Source organism: Rhinatrema bivittatum, chromosome 6 (genome assembly GCF_901001135.1).
Source record: "Rhinatrema bivittatum chromosome 6, aRhiBiv1.1, whole genome shotgun sequence".
Lineage (NCBI taxonomy): Eukaryota > Metazoa > Chordata > Amphibia > Gymnophiona > Rhinatrematidae > Rhinatrema > Rhinatrema bivittatum.
Genome location: NC_042620.1, coordinates 181,513,981 through 181,534,611, shown reverse-complemented (window position 1 = coordinate 181,534,611; position 20,631 = coordinate 181,513,981). Strand labels below are relative to the sequence as shown.

The window sequence follows — 20,631 nt, the reverse complement described above, 5'->3', positions numbered from 1 at the left end:
AGAGCTCCTTTACCGCGAGGCTACTGCTGCGCGGAAAAAAGAAGACTGAAGGGGGACCCCCTGCTGGCTACAGAGTTGGTGCCATGCTGGGCATGCCAAGTAGGGGCCAGTCAAAGTTCTGGAAACTTTGACAGAAGTTTTCCATGATTGGGCTCCATTCTGTAATGTCACCATATGTGAGGACTACCATCCTGCTTGTCCTGTGAGAATATTTTTTACTCCATGCACAATTAAGCTCTGAGAATTTGTTGCCAGTGCATGTGGTTATTGCAGTTAGTGTAGCTGAGTTTAAATAAGATTTAGATAAGTTCATGGAGGAGAAGTCCATTAACTGCTATTAATCAAGTTGTCTTAGAGAACAGCCACCACTATTACTGGCATCAGTAGCATGTGATCTACTTAATATTTGGGTACTTGCCAAGAACTTGAAGCCTGGATTGGCCACTTTCGGAAACAGGATGCTGGACTTGATGGACCCTTGGTCTGACCCAGTATGGCAATGTCTTATGTTCTTAGGTTCTAACCCTGTGATGATTACATGTTCACTGGGTCACGCATGTGAGAACCATCTGTCAGGTGTGTCCCAGCCGGAAAAAAGTTGAAAACCACTGTTCTAGAGACAAGGAAATACCTACAGTAGCTGAATATAATCTTCTTTGAAGTGGCTGAAAGGCAGAATATAAATCTAGATAAATACATTCTTTAAAAAAAAAGATCTCTGCCAGTTTTCAAACAGGCACCTATACATTCATCACTCATCTCATGTCAGTTCCAGGTATGATGGATTAATATTTGAATATACATGAAAGCAGTGAAGGCGGTGAATTCTTCATAATTCAATTTTGTATCTTTGCATTAATACTTTTGGAGGAATTCGAATGTGTAGGCATTTATGGATATCTGAATTAGGGTGAAGCTATTTGTCATTTGAAGAATTTGATAATTAAAGATATCTACATTCCCTCCTCCTGTTTACATCGGTTGGAGGAGTTTGAGTGGTAGAAGAAGGTTTATGAATAATTGAATTATGTTGAAGTTATCTTGAAGATCTCTACAATTGAAGCTGGTTCTATCTTGAGTCAGTCCCTAAGGAAGCCCTTATGATACTAGGGTGAAAAAAGATCTTTGTCGCCTTTTGAAATGGACTCATTTTCCAATATATGATCACTGGATAAACTCAATTCAAGTAGGTTTCGTTTCATGGATGACTTATTAATACTTTCATGAATCAACAACAATTGTTGGCATAATTATAAGAATCATAATGAGTCTGAAATGTGTTCTCATTTGTTTTTATGTGAGATGAGTGATGAATGTATGGGTGTGTGTGAGTTAGATTTTAATTGTCTAGATAGTTGCTATATATGTGGTTGCACAAATAAAATGTTGAAAATATAAATTCTAGAATAACAAATTCTTCTTTTTGTGTGTGACTTATGAATAGTTATAAAGAAGATTTTGTGATTACTACCCTTAGGGGTAGATTTTATAAACTTACGCCGGATTTTATAAGATACGCACATAGCCGCGCGTATCTTATAAAATCCGGGGTCGGCACACACAAGGGGGTGCACATTTGTGCACCTTGCGCGCGCTGAGCCCTACGCGCGCTGCCCGTTCCCTCCGAGGCCGCTCCGAAATCGGAGCGGCCTCGGAGGGAACTTTCTTTCCACCACCACCCCCCCCCCGCACCTTCCCCTCCCTTCTCCTACCTAACCCACCCCCCCCGGCCCTATCTAAACCCCCCCCCTACCATTGTCAGCAGAGTTACACCTGCCCGAAGCAGGTGTAACTCTGTGCGCGCCAGCGGGCTGCTGGCGCGCCATCACCCGACCCAGGGGCTGGTCCGGAGGCCTCAACCATGCCCCCAGGCCGGCGTCACGCCCCGACATGCCTCCTGCCCCGCAATTCGCGCTGCCCACCCGACACGCCCCTGACACGCCCCTTTGCAAAGCCCCGGGACTTGCGCGCGCCTCTGAGCCTATGCAAAATAGGCTCGGCGCGCACAAGGGGCTTTTTTAAGGGTTACGCACATAACTTATGTGCGTAACCCTTTTAAAATCCGGCCATTAGTGTTTTCAAACCGTAGTTTTCAAACAGTAGCAGCTGCAGACTTCCAAAATACATCCAGTTTTGTATCTACTTGTGTATGGGTTGGCCACATATACAGGTATAAGGACCTTGGAATAAAGATGAAATTCTTCCAAAGAGACAGTGCTCCATCCAGGAAGTTTATCAAAATTATTTTTGGTTTGACTTAAAGATATCTTTGATGGGTAAGAGTATAAGAACATCATAATTGTCATACAGCGTTAGACCGAGGGTCCATCAAGTCCAGTATCCTTTTTCCAACAGTATCCATGCCAGTTACAAGTACTTGACAAAATCCCAAACAGTAAATAGAACCATACTGCTATCACACAGTGATAAGTAGTGGCTAGTCCCCGAGTCTACTTGGTTAACAATTTATGGACTTTACCTCAAGGAACTTGTCCAAATCTTTTTTAAATCCAGCTACACAAACTGCCTTAATCACATTCTCTGGCAATGAATTCCAGCGCTTAAATGTGCATTGACTAAAAAGGAATATTCTGATTTGTTTTGAATGTGCTACTTACTAACTTCATAACGTATCCACTAGACTTTGTATTCTCTGAAAGAGTGAATAACCAATTTACATTTACCTGTTCTATTCCACTCATGATTTTATAGACTTCTATCATACCTCTCCATAGCTGTCGTTTTGTCCAAGCTACACAGCCCTAACTTATTTAGCCTTTTCTCATAAGGGAGTCGATCCATCCCCTTTATCATTTTGTTGACCTTCTCTGTACCTTTTCCAATGCAACTATATCTTTTTTGAGATGTGACAACCAGAATGGCACACAGTAACCCCCGGTGCGGCATCATCCTGGAGCAATTCAGAGACATTATGATATTCTCCATTTTATTCTCCATTCCTTTACTAATAATTCTTAAGTTTGTTTTTTTGACTGCTGCCACACACTGAACTGAGGATTTCAAAGTATTGTCCACTACAATGCCCTGATCCTTTTCCTGAGCAGTAATTCCTAAAATGGAAACCAACATCGTGTAACTACATTGTGGGTTACTTTCCCCATGTGCATCAGTTTGCAATTGTCCACATTAAATTTCATCGTTGTTTGAATGCCCAATCTTAGAACATAAGAAATGTCGTACTGGGTCAGACCAAGGATCCATCAAGCACAGTATCCTGTTTCCAACAGTGGCCAATCCAAGTCACAAGAACCTGGCAAGTACCCAAACATTAGATAAATCACAAGCTACTATTGCTTATTAATTACCATAATAGCAGTTTATGGATTTTTCCTGTAGGAACTTATCCAACCCTTTTTTAAACCTAGTTACACTAACTGCTGTAACATCCTCTGGCAATGAATTCCTGAGCTTAACTATGCACGGAGTGAAAAAGAATTTTCTTTGATTTGTTTTAAATGAGCTACTTGCTACCTTCATGGAGTGCCCCCTGGTCCTTCTATTATCTGAGAGAGTAAATAACCGATTTACATTAACTTGTTCAAGGCTTTTCATGATTTTGTAGACCTCTATCATATCCCACCTCAGTCGTCTCTTCTCCAAACTGATCAGCCCTAACTTCTTTAGCCTTTCCTCATAGGGCAGCCGTTCCATGCCCCTTATTTTGGTCACTCTTCTCTGAACTTTCTCCAGTGGAGCTATATCCTTTTTGAGATGCAGCAGCCAGAATTGCACACAGTATTCAAGGTGTGGTCTCACCAAGGAGCGATAGAGGCATTATGACATTTTCTGTTTTATTCACCATTCCCTTTCTAATAATTCCCAACATTCTGTTTGCTTTTTTGAGTGCCGCAGCACACTGAACCGACAATTTCAATGTATTATCCATTATGACACCTTGATCTCTTTCCTGGGTGGTAACTCCTAAGATAATCTTCCAGTCTTTCACGGTCCTCCTACAATTTTTCACAATCTGTTTGTAATTTAACAACTCAGACTAATTTGGTTTCATCTGTAAATGTGATCACCTCACTTGTTTTTCCCCTTTCTAGGTCATTTAGAAATATATTAAAAAGCATAAGTCCCAGTACAGATCTCTGACACATTCCACTCTTTACCCTTTTCCACTGAGAAGCCTGACCATTTAGTCTTACTCTTTGTTTCCTATCTTTTAACCAGTTTGCAATCCATAATAGGACATTGCCACTGATTGTGAGCTCGTCCAGCACTTCAACCTCACCCCTCTTCTCCTGTTCCCTTCAGGACAGGAAAGGGGAACAGGAGGGAAGGGACGGGATTAGGGAGCAGAGTGGCTTGGCTCTGGTCTTCTCCAGCCTCAAGCTCAGCCCAAGCCCTCCCTTTTCCCTGCAAGGTGTCAGAAAGGAAGGGCTGGATCATAAAGCAGAGAGTTTAATTTCGGATGGCTGAAATAGAAGATCTGAATCAGCCCTGCAAACACTAACATTTCTTTCAGATGATTAAATTAGTATGGGGGTGTTTTAAGTTTGATTGTGTGGCAGATTGTAAATTATGCAATAACAGGCTGATTGCAGGTTTCTTCCACAGATGCAGAATTATAAGAGTCTGGGTGCACTGACTATAGGACGTCTCAAGTGAAGGTGAAAAACCAGAGAAATACAGAAAGCTAAGTAGGAGCAAGAACATGAGAAAAACAAGAGAGAAAATATGACACTTAAGATTTTTAGCTAACAAACAGGTCGATTCAGTAAAGTCCGCGGGAGAGCGGACGAACGCCCACTCGCCGGTGCGCACGATTCTGTATTCTGTATTAGGTGGAGCGGTAGAAACAGGCAAAAGGAGGCGCTAGGGACACTAGCGTGTCCCTAGCGCCTCCTTTTAGCCTGGAGCAGCGGCTGTCAGCGGGTTTCACAGCCGACGCTCAATTTTGCCGGCGTCAGTTCTCGAGCCCACTGACAGCCACGGACTCGGAAACCGGACACCGGCAAAATTGAGCGTCCGGTTTTCGGCCCGACAGCCGCCGGCCCATTAAAAAAATTTTTTTCTTTTTTTTTTTTTTTACTTTTTTTACCCTTCGGGACCTCCGACTTAATATCTCCATGATATTAAGTCGGAGGGTGCACAGAAAAGCAGTTTTTACTGCTTTTCTGTGCACTTTCCTGGTGCCGGCAGAAAACTAGCGCCTACCTTTGGGTAGGCGCTAATTTCTTAAAGTAAAATGTGTGGCTTGGCCGCATATTTTACTTTCTGTATCCCACGCGCATACCTAATAGGGCCATCAACATGCATTTGCATGCTGAGGGCGCTATTAGGTTTGGCGGGTTGGACACGCGTTTTCCGCCCCTTACTGAATAAGGGGTAAGGGAAAACGCACGTCCAAGAGCAGGCTAACAGTGCGCACTGTACTGTATCGGCCTGAAAACAGGTGAAAACAGCAAGCAGTCATAGTAAGAGAAAAAAAGGAGAGAGAAGAGGTTGCTGAGAAGTATAGGATCTTAATCTTCCCTAGTTTCAATTTTCACCTGGAAAAAAAGGTGCGGCAAGTAGCGAGACCAGAAAGGCTAGCACAGGTAAGGGGAAAGAAAAGGAGAAAGAAGAGTGCATCACTAGATGAACAGAGAATGTGGTCAATATTCAAAGGATCTGTCTAGGCAGCTTTTCAAGTTACCCTAGACCAAACCTGAGATTCAAATATTTTCTCCTGCTGTTCAGCTAAATTTTGTCTGGATAACTCATTACCTACACAAAATTGAGCTGGACAGAAAGAGATAGTGATGGAGGCATTCAATGTGCGTGGTTACATTTTAGCTTTTGAGAGCTGATATTCAACACTACCTGGAAGTTATCCAGGTAACTTTATCTGGGTATATTTAGCAACACAAACATCTAGCTATGTTCTCCTGAATATCCAGGTAAAATTGCCCAGTTAACTTTCCCTCTCAGCAGCCCGCTGAACATGAACCTCAAACTGACTACAATGGCAGGAAATAACAGAAATGAGAGGTCAAGTGTAGATGGAAAAGATAAAGAAATCACTGTGACATCATACAGACAGGCTGTGGTGAACAGGGAACAGCAGAAGCACTAACAAATTAGATATAAAGCATTAATAAAGCAAGCCCAGACAAAATTTGAAGCCAAAAGTTGCCAAAGAGACAAAAACTAAGAAAAACTTTAATCAAGAACAAGAAGCCTGAGCGTCTGTTGGACCATTAGATGACCTGGAGATTTAGAGAGTAATTTTCTGACAGCCAGCATAAGAAAGCCAACAAACACGCACATTAGTTACACCTTTTTTCAAAGCAAACTTATCACATGTATGTTTGTTTTGAAACTTATCCCACCAAACCTACCCACACACAATTACATTTGCTAATTTGTATGCAGAGATTTTCCAAGGTTAATTTATATGCAAACTTTTAAAAATCCATGTTCACCTCCTCTCAGTCTGGATAAACTTATGCCTATACAAGATATAAATGCACAAGTTTGCCTGCATATTAGGGGAGCAATTTTAGCAGAAGCCATTCAATGAGTAAAATACTGTTTTACCGGCAGAAATGCCTTTGAAAAGTACCCTCAAAAGAAGCAATTGGAGGATAAACCACTGCAGAAAGAAACTAAATGAATTCATTGTTTTTGTCTTCACTGAAGAGATTCCAACAACAAAACCATTCTTTGTAGAGCATTACTCAGAGGAACTGATACAAATCACTATGAATCTGAAAGTGCTAAAGCAAACTAACAACTAAATAGCAGCAAATCACCAGAACCAAATGGTATTCATGCCATCATTCAGAAGGAGCTCATATATGAAGCTGCAGATCTGCTTTTGGTAAACTGTAACCTATCATTAAAATGTACCAAATATATCTGAAGACTGAAAGTAATCCAATATAACATCAATTTTTAAAAAGGGCTCTAGGGGTGATCCTGGAAACTACAGACCAGTGAGCCAGATGTTGATGCCAGGTAAGATGTTGGAAATCATTTTTAAAAACTGAATTTCTGTGCAAGGGATAAACAGAGATTAATAGTGAAGGGATACCATAGTGTAATGGGAGGTACATCCCATTACTGAGGCTAAAGGGTAATGGAGTACAGGAGAAAGCCACTGCAGGCAGAAGCTCTGGTGGGGGAGGGGAGGACTACATCTTTCAGAGGGCTATGAGGCTGAGAAACCAGGAAGTTGCACAAGATCAGGAAACAGGTGGAGACCAGATTAGAGGAGAGCAACCCAATATACAAAACTGGTGGGATAACCAAAAGGAGGAGGACAGCAGCAGAGGAAGCAGGTAGTAACAGAGCATAGATAAAGTTCCACTTGGTTTGCAGTGGGTGGAGTAGGAAAATGCTGAGAGATAGAAGTGGGAGGTGGCAATCCCCCTCAGCTCCTCAGAAGCAATGAGCTGGGGTGGGGAATCTCAGAGTGTTTGTGACAGAGGTTGAACTCTGAAGTTAGGCACAGCCTGATTGAACTGTATTGTGGAGGAACCGTTGTGCCAGGAAAAGCAAAGCTTTAAGGCAGGGGTCCCCAACCACCGGTCCGCGGACCAGGACCGGGCCGTTGGGGGTCTTTTGCCGGTCCGCGGTGTCGCCAAGCACCGGCAGGTGTGTCGCGTGCTCCCGACCTCTCCCGCTGCCGTTGCCGCTGGGCTATCAGCACGTTCAAGCCCAGCGGGAACGACAGCAGTGCTAGAAGAAGCTGAGGCACCCGCGGCTGGCCTTTTCTTCTTCCCGCGCCTGCCCCCCCCCCCCCCATGACCCAGAACAGGAAGTGATACACAGAGCGGTGCGCGGGAAGGAGAAAGAGCCATGCCGCGTGGAAAAGTAGCAGCGGCGGCAACAGCATCAGCCCCCGAGCAATCAAAGCAGACGGTAATCTGGAAAGGAGACAGCAGCTTGAGCCTCCCGCGGCCGATGGGATTCTTCTTTCTTGGCCTGCAGAGGCTGGAGGAGGAGGCTGCTGCAGCTACCATTTGTGCTCGGGGGGGGGGGGGGGGGGGGGGAGGAAGTGAGTGAGAGAAAGAGAGAGAAGCAGTCAGCCAGCCTGCCTGTGTGTGATTGAGAGCATGTGTGTGATTGAGAGAAACTGGTCAGAGAGCTGATGTGTGTGTATGTGAGAGACATTGAAAGTGATTGCTCAGGGAGATGACTGATGTGTATGTGAGAGTGTGAGGCATTAGGGAGGTGACTGATGTGTGTGTGTGTGTGTGTGAGAGAGAGAGAAAAAACATGGAAGTGAGAAATCTGGGTATGTGAGAAAGCATGGGTGTAAGAAGCCTGGTGTTGGTGTGGGGGGGGGGGGGGGGGGGGGGGGGGAGGGGGGTTGCGCGTGTGTGAGAAAGCATGGGAGTGAGAAGTCTGTTGTATGTGCATGCATGAGAGAGACTGGTTGGTAAGGTGATGGTGTGTGTGAGAGAAAGAGACTGGTGTGTGTGTGAATGTGAGAGAAAGAATGTGATTCAGGGAATGAAAAGCCTGTGCACGTAGAGAGTGAGCATGGAAATGAGAGAGACTGGTGTGGGTGTAACAGAGAGAAAGTGATTATGGAAATGAGAAGCCTGTGCATATGAAGAGAGTAAGTATGGGAGTGAGAAACCTGGATGTGTGTGAGACTCAGCATGGGAGTGGAGAAGCCTTTTATATCTGAAAGAGAACATGGGAGTGGGAAGCCCTGTGTGTGTGTGTTATGCATGAGAGAGATCAGGGACTGGTGTGTGTTTGTGTGTGTGAGAGAGAGAAAAAGTGATTATGGGGAATGAGAAGCCTGTGCATGTGAAGAGAGTGTGCATGGGAGTGAAGCCTGTGCATGTGGAGAGAACAAGCATGGGAGTGAGAGACTGGTGTGTGTGGGTGTGGGTGTGTGTGTGTGTGAGACAGAGAAAGTGATTATGAGAATGAGAAGCCCATATATGTAAGTAGAACACGGGAATGGGAAGCCTGTGTGTGTATATGGCATGAGAGAAACTGTTCAGGAAGGTGACTGGTGTGTGTATGCCAAAAGACTGTTTGGGAGATGATTGGTGTGTGAAAGACAGAAACTGGTCATGGGGCATGACTGGTATGGTGTGTGTGTGTGAGAGACATGGGCACTACGGAAGAGGGCCATGAGTATAGAGCTTAGCTTCTCTACTGCTGCTTCTGGTGTGTGCCACGGCCTGCATGGAAGGGGAGTAGGATTGACTGCCATTTTAATTATGTGATGTCTGCTTTTTTGAAATATTTTATTGGTGTTTGGAGCATGTTTAATAGTTTTTATGAGTTTTTAATTGTTGGATGTTATTCTGTTCATAGCTGTTTTTGAAACATTTATTCTGCTTATTAGTATAGTTTACAATTACTCATCATATTATTGTATTATCTAATTTGTTCAGTTATGCCTTCTATCGCTTCCGGCTATCCTAGCCCTCCAGGTTAATACCCCTTGTTATATGTAACTTTCATTTCTTGTTATATGGTTGACTTTGTTATTCCCCTCATGTTATTGTAAACCGATCTGATATGAATTTCTTTCATGAAGGTCGGTATATAAAAAATGTTAAATAAATAAATAAATAAATAAATTATTTCTGTGTGGGGATCTCTAGCTGCTTGCTAGTTCTGTTTTCCTAATAAGAGGTGTATTGGTTTTTAGGACCTGATTTAATATTTGTAGTGTTGCCTTTTCATAGATAAGGTTGTTCCTGTTTGTTCCTGTTTGAGTGTATTCCATAATACAGGTGTAAACTGTTTGCGGATTAGTTTATGTGCATTACTACAGATCCTGGGAGTATGTTAGGTTGGTTTCTGGGTCTGTTTACTGAGATGAGATATTTTACTAGCATGTAAGCGTTTGTATCAGTCTTATTTGTTGTGTTTTCTCAGGAGGACATGCATTGGTGGTAAAACTGCTGTCTTTTCATAAGTAGGGCTATTGAGCAAGGAAGTAGAAGGAGTTTGAGTTGCTGTTACTGAGATGACACCAGAACCAGAATATCTTTTTTGTAGGGTGAGTTTGTATGGGGAATGTCATAATTCTGCTTTACATCCATTATTGTGGGTCAGGGGGGTTTCCCGTGGATGCAAACTGTACTTTTACATCTAGCCCCGTGACGATCATGGGTCAGTGTGCCATGCATGTGAGAATCTATGGTGAGTTGAGTCACATTCACATTATAAATGTCATAATTAAATGATAAGTATGCTCTAAAATCCAACCCCCTCCATAACCCCGCCCCTGCCGGGCCATGGAAAAATGGTCTTGCTTGAAGCCAGTCCCTGGTGCAAAAAAAGGTTGGGGACCACTGCTTTAAGGAACTGAGTTTAAAGCCTTTGCTGTTATATGCTGTAGTGCTGGGACAGGCACCAACTGATTGGATTCTATTTGGGGAAGCAGTTGTGCTGGGGAAAAAACACAGCATTACTGACCAGTTTTGCATGTAACCTATGTGTGTCTGGACCAAACTCTGCTTCATGCCATATCCAGGTTTTGTGGAGCGCAGGGATATGCAGCAAGAACCAACCTAGGGAAGTGCAAGCAGCAAAATTTCTGCCCGGCCTGTGCTTACAATAGATTTAGCAAAGTGGAATCATGCCATGCTAATCTGTTGGAATGTTTTAAAAGTTAAAAATAAGCATGCAGATAAAAGTGAGCTGAATTGATATAGTGTATTTGGATTTTCAGAAAGTATTTGAGAGTCCCTCATGAGAGGCTTCAGGAAATGAAAAATGTAATTAGATAGGAGGCAATGTCCTTTGCAAACTGGTAACTGGTTAAATGATTGGAAATACAGAGTAGGATTAAATTTTCCCAGTCGATAGAGGTAAAAAAAAATGGCATGTCCCAGAGATCTGTACTGGACCAGTGTTTAACATATTCCTTACTGATCTGGAAAATTAGTAAAGAATGAAGTGATCAAATCTGAAGATGATGTAAAGTTATTCATAGTAATTAAACATGAGAAGACTAAGGATTTGCAAGAGACTCTTGAGAGTGGGGAAATGGTATCTAAATGGCAGATGAAATTTAATATGGATGAATGCAACGTGATGCTCAAAGGGAAACAATTCCTATAATTATTAAAAAGGAACAATAACTGTATGTAAACAATGCTGGGTTCCATGTTAGGAACTACCCCTCTCCGAAAAAAGATCTTGAGGTCACTGTGGACAAATGTTGAATCCTCAGTTCAGTGTGCAGTAGCATCCCATAGGAAAATAAGATGCTAGAAATTATTCAGAAAGGAATAGAGAAATAAAAATGAGAATATCATAATGCCTCTGTATAGATCCAAAGTGCGACCACAACCTTGTGTGCTGTGTGCAGTCTGTTGCCCCCATCTAAAAAAGATATAGAAACTAGAAAGGTATAGGGAAGGGCAACAAAAATGATAAAGAATATGGACACAACCTCGGTATGAAAAAAAGACTTTACAGGTTAGGGCTCTTCAGTTTGGAAGGAGATGATCGAATGGAGGATAAAACAGAAGTTTATAAAATCACAAGTGATATGAAACAAGTAAAGGGGAATGGTTATTTATCCTTTCAAATAATACTAGGGTTAGAGGGTGTATCATGAAACTAACTGGTAGAAGATTTAAGAAAGTATGTTTTCAGTCAATGCACAAGTAGCCTGTGGAATGTTGTTGCTAGAGGATGGTGTCAAGGACAGTAGGATAGCTAGGTTTAATAAAGGTGTGAAAAATGTTCAGGTGTACAGGTCCATAAACAACTATCAGCCAGAAGATACTTGATAAGGCTACCCTCTTATTGCTAAGAACTGTGAGTGAACAACATGGAATGATCTCCCATTAGGGTCTGTTAAGTACTTCTTCCAAGGACTGGGATTGACCACTGTTAGAGAAAGGATGGTGTTTCTTCTTACGTTCCTTAGGATAAGAGTCAGAGAAGGCCCAAGAGACATGAAATGAATGGTCAAAGAGACAGTATATAGTCTATGACAGAGGACCCAAAGAGATGAGACAAGACAGAATAGCATAATTACATGTTGTGAATACAAAAGATAGGTTAAGAAATATAAGCACTGGGACATGAGATAATTTGAACATGTCAGAAATAGAAATTCCTACTGCTATATGACTGTTTTGAACTTCCATATTAATGTACTCCTGCCTTCCCGACCTCCTCCTCTCCTCACACTGGTCTGCACCAATTATACAATTATTTGTGTCTTAAAAAAATTTAAATGTAACTGTTTTAGAGTGACCAGAGATCCTGTAGCTTAAAATATGTTCATACATAACCAACATATCCTAGAACACGGGTAGCCAACTCCGGTTTCAAGAGCCACTTTCAGGATATCCACAATGAATATGCATGAGATATTTGCGAGCACACCCCCTCCGTTCTATACAAATATATTTATTTATTTATTTATTTAAAGGATTTATATACCGTAAGTGGTCCTGTATAATATACATATCAACCCCGTTTACAAGGAACTGTAACTATCGCTTCATTTAGCGGTTTACATTGAACAGATTAATCAAAGTAAAAAATTAGTATATAATTGCTAACATTAATAAACATTAATATCATTGTGAATATCCTGAAAACTAGTTTCTGAAGTGGGGTCACGTTCTCCGTTTTTTCCAATTCATAATTCCCTTTTAGAATCCAAGAAGTTGATATTTATAATTCCGCCACTGGACTGCTGTAGTATAGGCCTTACTAAGCCCTGTGCCAGCATATGTCAAATACGTGCAGTGCTGTTTTGCTGTAAGGAAAGCAGCTAATTACATAGGATAATGGGCCTAGTCAGCGAGAAGTGAAGGACAATGTGTGGGGGGGCTTTATGAGAACCAACTACAAAGGAGAATTCAGAGACTGATAAGAGTGATCTATTCTTCCTACAAGTATTGTGGGGAGATGAAAATAGCATGAACTTTGGAACCTAAGAAAGAAAGGAAGGAAGAAGGGAAAACAGATGTTGGGTGCATGTGGTCTAGGGCAAGGAAGCCAGGCCAGAGTAACTTATTTAGAAATGAATCATACTTGGCCAAAGGTAACTAGAAAAAAAAATGTATATAAGCCTTTGTACGATTGTTTACATAGGCAGGAGGGATCTTATGCATTCCTCCTTTCCAGACACACGTATTGTGATTGGCATCATTTATTTACCATTTATTTATTTATTTATTTAAAAACTTTCTATACCGTTAAGTTAAATACCATCGCAACGTTTTACATGTAGGTACATATTTAATGTAGGTAAAAGTGTACATAGTACATTCTAACAGGTGCCATCAAAGGTTCGGTTACAATATATCAATTAGACATAGTCATTTAGCGAAGTAGTTCATGACCAATTGTACCAAGGTACTTACACCGGTAGTTTTATTACACATAGTATTATAGTTATGGTTTATTGTGGTGTAGAGTTCATAGACTAATCTACTGTACATCCTAAGGACTGTATGTCAGTGCCTTTCTGTCTTTTCCTGAAATATTTCTCTCTATTCTCCTGTCTCTTTGTCCCATAATAAATATTTTACTAAGTTTCTAAAGTATCTGAGTCCTTGTGCCTGGTATAATTGGGGGCTAAAGCCTTACAATATTCAACATTTTTTAGGTAGCCAAACAAATCCCAAGGTTTATAAATACCTGACCCCTGTATTCAGATAAATAGTATCCTGCTACATCATTAACCAGATAACATTTATCCAGAAAAATTGGAGATACTCTGGGACGAGTAAAACTTAACCAGATAACTTACTCAGTTAATTTCAATATTCAGAGTTAGCCAGATAATTTATTCGGCAAAGTATGGATGTGTGGCTTTCAGTAGGGTTAAAGTTATGTGGGGAACATATCCCTAGACAACTTTAACTGGCTATATTCAAATTATACAGCCAGTTAAGTGTCAACCCAGGGGGGGGGAAAAAAAAACATTACTGCAGACATGCTGGCCCAATCCCCCACCACAACACCGCTAAAGAAAAACTATTACGTGGGCCATAGTGCCCGATGTCCCTCCAAGCTCCTAAACAATACAAAGAATATTACAGGCCTCCTCCTGCCCTCTCAATTCACAAAATAATTCTGAATCCAGGCTCCCTCCTGAAGTCCATCCTCCCCCTTCCCTCTGGTCATTCCCATCCTATCAAGGCTCTCCCCAAATCTCCCGACAGCCACTGGGAGCTCAGTATAAGTGTCTAATTCCCAGCATGTTCAGCGCTGCCATTTAGGGTTTGAAAGTTAACTGAGTCGAGATACTCGGATAACTTTATTCAAAGAATATTCAGCGAGATGCTTATCCCACTGTATATCCTGGTAAACTTATTCGGCTAACTTTAGCCAGATAGATTATATATCTCTGCTTTTCTGAATACTGCTGTCTCAAAATTGTTTTTTTAAACCTAATAGTTTACTTCACAGTCATGTTATAAGTCCAATAAAACAGGAATAGTTTGACGTATTTTCTAGACACCTCACACAGCACCTCAATTCGTCCATCAAAAACCCTTTAATGCAAACTCTGTCACATATTATTGCATACCAATAGCACAGGCTCAACCACCACGGATAAAAACCTTTGAGAAACTATTACACAAAGAAATGTACATAATGCTTATTGTAAATGTATTTTTTTATGAGCTTTATAGTAGAGGCACTTCAAAGTTGACATGGACCCCCATCCATCTATGGCAGTTTATTTGATAACACACAATCATATCCACAAAAAGATAAAATTACTTTCTTTTTCCTTTTTTGCCAAGTGGACTCTGCTGCTCTTCTTCCCCAGACACCATGCCTTGGTAGCTCAAGGGACCCTTGCTAGGTCAAGAACTGTGAGGTAGTGCTTCCCTTGGTCACACTCACAGGCTGACAGGTAAGTAGCAGTAGTAGTAGTAGTCTTCCTCCCTCCCTAGGCCTAAGTAGCAGTAGCAGTAGTAGTCTTCCTCCCTCCCTAGGCCTAAATATACCACCTCCAAAGCATGCCTAGGCCTGACACGCGATAGGCAGGTGACCTGAATCAGGTTCCCATAAAATTACTTTTTAATAGGACACTCCCCAAATCCAGTTCTGGTGTACCACTAACAGGTCTGGACTTTTAGGGAAACCAATATATGAAACTTAGCCTTGACCCTAGACCTAAGAAATGAAGATCTACCTTATGAATATTCATTGCGCTTTGGGGGCACCTGGGGTGACAAGTCTGTCTCCATGAGCCCCATGCTGCTGTGGTAGCCCTGCCCCCCCGGGGTCTGATATCAGGAGTGCTACACAGGGTGAAGCCATGAGAAACTGTGGCCTACACCGTAGGTATGACTGCCAGGCTGCAGGCCAGTAGGCATCGTTTCAGTTACCCCTTCTCGTCCCCTCACAAAATCAAGGGAGGGTGAGTCCCTCACATTTCTCACTCAGAGGTGAGGGGTAGAGACCTTCACCCAGCTCTTTAATCTTTGTGTGTTTGGGGGAGGGCTTTCCAGGTAACAGCCCCAAACTCTACAACTCTATCTGACTGTATTAGGGAGCAAACTGTAATAAAGTTATTTTCTCTCCAAAATTTGAGCCACCATGCACCAAGTGAACTTTTGTACTCTCCCCTGAAGTGCTCCAATACCTTTCTTTTTTTTTTTTTAATTCTTTATTTATTGCTTTACAAATAAGTACAACAAGTAAAAGTTACACTTAGTAATATTATAATAACTGACTCATCACAATCATTTATCCAAAGGAAAAATAACAAATATCAGTTCTTTGCTGGACAGTCATTATTTCTTAATAAGGTAAAACAAAGTGATAATCTCCTATTTTAAGCGGTTTCAAATCCAAATAAATTATAAATTATAATAGGAAAATTATGCATTATCTATGACCCTTTTTTTTTTTCCCCATGTACTTGTGTCTATGCTGCAAGAAGACCCCTGAGGTCATCTGGATCTGTAAATATGTAATTCTTCCCATCTAATTTAACAAAGCATCGACATGGATACTTTAGCATATAGTACCCTCCTTTCTCTAGTACATCCTTCCTTAGAAGTAAAACATTTTTCCTTCGCTACTCTGCGTGGATTTTTACAAAAATCTGGAAAAATCCAAACGCTTTGACCGTAAAAGGTTTTTAACCGATTGCGAAAGAAAAACTTCATTATGTTGTCTCTATCAGTGATAAAAGCACACTGGATCAACAAGGTCCTTCTTGTTTTAACTTCTAGCTCTTCTTGAGATTTTTGCAATAAGTCAGATAGGTCTACAGAACCCTCTTTAGTTAATTTTAAATCTGAAATTTCTCTTTCTTTCTCCTTAACATCCTTTATCAAATGCTCTAGATCCTTTTTTTCCCCCAAATAAAATGCTCTTACTATGACAGGAAGGCATTTATCAGGAATTTTTAAGATTTGCAATAAGTAATTTCTAAAATAGTTCTATAGGATTCAACTTTTTGATAATTGGGAAATTATTTACTCTTAAATTTAAAGATCTTATAGAATTTTCAAGGTTTCCATTCTATTTGTAAAATCGTTTATCTAATTCAATCAATTCTTTTTTGATCTTCCAGCTTTACAGAATTTTGTACAGAGGTATTAGTAGTTCTCATTACCGCTTCAATTAACTTATTAATTGAAACATCCATTTGACCAGAAAATTCCATACATTTTCCAATGTTTACATTTGCTGGTTTCATTAACAAACTATCTGGCTTAATAACTATTTCAATATTTTGATGACTCTCTTTAATGACATTTATATATTTTGGAGTACTAGTATCTTTGGGAGAGATACTAGATTTTTCTAAGGTACTCATTTGAGAAAAGTCTTGCTTTATTTGCTCAAATGGGTCTAAGATCTTAGCTTGTTCAAGCATATTATTCATATCCAAAGTTCTCAGGTTTTCTTCTTGCTCTTCCCCTGGACTCTCTGGTATTATACCCCCAACTATTCCAGGTGGTGGTGGTACTTCCGGTGCCTCAGGGCTTAATGATGTTTCCTAGACCAGGGGAAAAGAATTCCGCTCTAATGCTTCTCCCACAGCGGTCTGCCCTATTGGGGAATTAGGTAAGGTCAACCATTCCGATATAGTCCTCTGACCTATTTCTGCTGGTATCACACCAATTGGAGGCCTTAACTTTGCCTTCCTTTTAGTGTGTGGCATAATATCAAAAAGGGGAAAAAAAATAAAAAGACAATTCTGGCAGAGGGTCGTATCAAATGTGACTGCAGAGAATTCTTATTTGGAGTTTTCACTTTGGGAGGCTTTAAGGAGAGAAGGAGACCATAAACTTAAGTCCTACCTGAGGTACAACTCGTGTGTAGAGTTTAAGATATTTAGGACCCAAGAAGTAATCTTGGCGAATCTGGCTGAATCCCAGCGTAGCCCGGCAAAGCCCAACTTAGCCGCGCGCGGCTTTAGCGGCACGCCGGTGGCAGCTGGCTGCAAACTGTTCAAATATATAGTGATGGTCCCTCTTCCGGGTCCAGCCTCAGACACGGCCCTCCGGCGTCGGCAATTGGAGCTGGTGGTGTTAGACCGTCGGGGCAAAAATCACTTACCCCCAGATATTTCTCAAGCTGCACCAAGGTAAATTTCAGCTCCCTCTCCTCTCAGCCTCAGAGAGAAAGAGACAGACAGTTCAAATATAGGGTCCCTCTTCCGGGTCCCGCCTCAGACACGCCCCTCCGGTGTCGGCAATTGCAGCGGGTGGTGTTAGACCGTTGGGGCAAAAAGCGCTTACCCCCGGATATTTCTCAGCTGCACCAAGGTAAATTTCAGCTCCCTCTCCTCTCAGCCTCCGCTCCAATACCTTTCTGAGCCTATCAGGAAACTGCAGAATGGTTTGGTGCCAACTGTGTATCATGCACCTGAAAGTCATGACTGATGAAGACAATTTTAAAAAAAATTCTTCCTAGGTTCTTATGGCCTGGATTGGCCACTGTTGGAAACAGGATGCTGGGCTTGATGGACCCTTGGTCTGACCCAGTATGGCATGTTCTTATATAGCACAGTAGTTACTCCTTTCTCCTTTTTCTTCCAGCTCAGTCAGAACCAGAGCTGGGATCCTGCTGCTACGATACTTCACTTGCAACTATCCAGAGATATTTTCACTCCTATTTTAATTAACACTCTCTCACTGTTCTTAGTCTGGTTACTGCAGTAATGGCCTTGAGGCTGGGAACCATGCACTAGGGCTCCTTCCAAAATGCTCTATCATTGGCTCTAAATCCAGCCACCAGGTGTCCCAGTTATTGATGTCCATGACTCCCTCCATTTTCTCCTTCCCCCACCAAGGACTGTAAATGCCACCTCTGCTGCATCCCCAGAACTAGCTGACCTATCGTGTGGAAGGCCCAGTCCAAGAAAAGAACCTGGAGCCTCTCCCATGGAAGCACAAGGCACTTGCCACTGATCTGCTAGGCTGGCCTACATTGTAGTTTAGAGTTGTTATTTCAGCTTGGATAACCACTGAATCTGGAAATGATTTTGGGAAGTAATGATTTAGTTGCAACTGACTATCATGGAGTCTGTTGCTTTCATAGTGCACGATTGCATCAGAAAGGCACTCTGACCATTAACCCCAACATCAACATACGGGAGCAATTTAAGACGTCTAAACAAAATGCAACTGGCACAAATACATGCTTATCTAATAGCTGAATAGTTTTTGTTCTCACTCTTTGTGAGTGGAAGGTTTTCTAGAACTTATTTGTGGATTCTCTACTTGTGAACCTTAGAAACTCCTCTCTTTATTCCTGACAAGCAAAAATATTTTCTTTGCAGGCTTGAAACTGGAGGTGAGATTCCACCTACACTGAATCCCTCAGTAAAGGATTTTCTATCAGCAGCTCAAACTCATCACCTTTGTGACAGGCCCAAATCTGGTCACACATGAGTGTCAAACCTGATTCTCCTATGCCACAGGGCTATAGCCGAGCTACGGGACCAGCCCCAGATTTAGTCTTAAATAAATGAAATAATTGGGCTAAGTTAGTGATTATTTTATTGTACAATGCACGAAGTCCCATGATTAGAGAACGCAATCATAACATTTAGCCCAGAATGAGAGAAATATCTTGGGACTTTATAATAAAAAAATAAACACACAGGCAAAAAGCGTGCTGTAACTGAATAATTCCACTTGAAATAACTTACCAGCATCTTTCTGGGTACCTCTCCTTGGTTTCAGCACATTGAAGTAAATATTATTGATAATAAGACAATGGCCTCTGTTTTGTCGATCCATTTTATAACATGGTAAATCCTGTGGAGAGAAAAGAAAGTATAACCTTAACAGCATTTTTATCTATGGCCAGTTGATTTAGGAATAAGAGCATGGTGTATGTGAGCATCCCTTAAAGGAAGTCAGTCATTCATTTGTAAATATTCATAAACAGTTTATTAACAAAGAGACTCCTGAGTTTCAATGCGTATTGTAAAACTCAAAATGTCCCCTACATGAACACCATGTTTCGCCCACAAGGCTGCATCGGGAGGGATTATATAGGCAATATATCAACCACTACAACAAGAAACAAATAAGCAATTGTCAAAATACATAAGAGACACAAGAAACTGGGTAAGCAGCAAGTTTCAAGTGCATACATTTCTCATAATCATTCAAGAACGTAACAGAAGCCCTTTTAGATATAAAGTAGGCTAGAGCTGATAACCTTAGCACCAGAACAGTGAATTGTCCAATCAACCAAAGATCACATGATTAAGCTTTAACCAATGGGAAACTAGAATTGGAGAGAGGCTTTCTCTCATATCTTATACAATAAGATCATATACAGCAAGGTCACCCAGAGTAGAGCTAGAGAAAAGCAGTATTACAAAAAAAGTATCCATTCGATATCGATATTAAGTCCATTTGGTGACAGTGATTGTAATACAAAAATCCATTTCTGTTCCCTGCGTAACAACTATTATGAGAAATTATCACCCCTTGATGAATGATGTAAAACATCGATGACAAAAAATCTCAGGTCAGTAGGGTACGTGAAGCAGTTAACAAGTGTGATACCAATGGGGCCTCCTCTCCGAGATGATCAAATACATTAATGGTGTTCTATCATCTGAGTCTTAAGGGACTGTGTGGTCTTGCCTATGTACAATTTTTAGCATGTATTCGATCATTTCATGAGGAGGCCCCATTGGTTTTGCACTGTTTAACTGCTTCACATTCCCCTCAGATCTGAGATTTTTTGTCATCTGTTAATTTCTTAGAACAGTCTAACTTCAGTTAGTCAGCCAGAATGACTCACTGCTCTCTTGATTAACAAATGTTGGTAACTAATCAAACCAAATCACACTACCTCAACAACTTTCCAAGGTGATTAACTGAACTGAACTTTTCAACCTTTTTACTTAGGTATACACTGCTCCTAGCTTATTTCTAGTTTCTGGCTACTTTTTTTTTTTAATACAAACACTCAGTTCTGCTTATTAGCTGTCTTACAGACTTTTAAAAATAAACACACTAACTACTAGGGATGTGAATCGTTTTTTGACGATTTAAAATATCGTCCGATATATTTTAAATCGTCAAAAATCGTTAGGGCCACGATACAATACCAATTCCCCCGATTTATCATTAAAAAATCGTAAATCGGGGGAAGGGGGAGGGCAGGAAAACCGGCACACTAAAACCCCTAAAACCCACCCCCGACCCTTTAAATTAAATCCCCCAC

At 41.3% G+C, this 20,631-nt stretch overlaps 1 protein-coding gene across 2 annotated transcripts in view; it reads right to left on the bottom strand.

Moving 5' to 3' along the window:
* The window catches only part of CASP10 (caspase 10), a 108,571-nt gene that overhangs the window by 16,860 nt on the left and 71,080 nt on the right, over positions 1 to 20,631 (bottom strand). For both annotated transcript variants that reach the window (XM_029606242.1, XM_029606241.1), the window contains one exon: positions 19,094 to 19,202. In XM_029606242.1, coding sequence (XP_029462102.1) covers positions 19,094 to 19,202 — 109 coding nt within the window. The remainder of the gene's footprint in view (positions 1 to 19,093; positions 19,203 to 20,631) is intronic.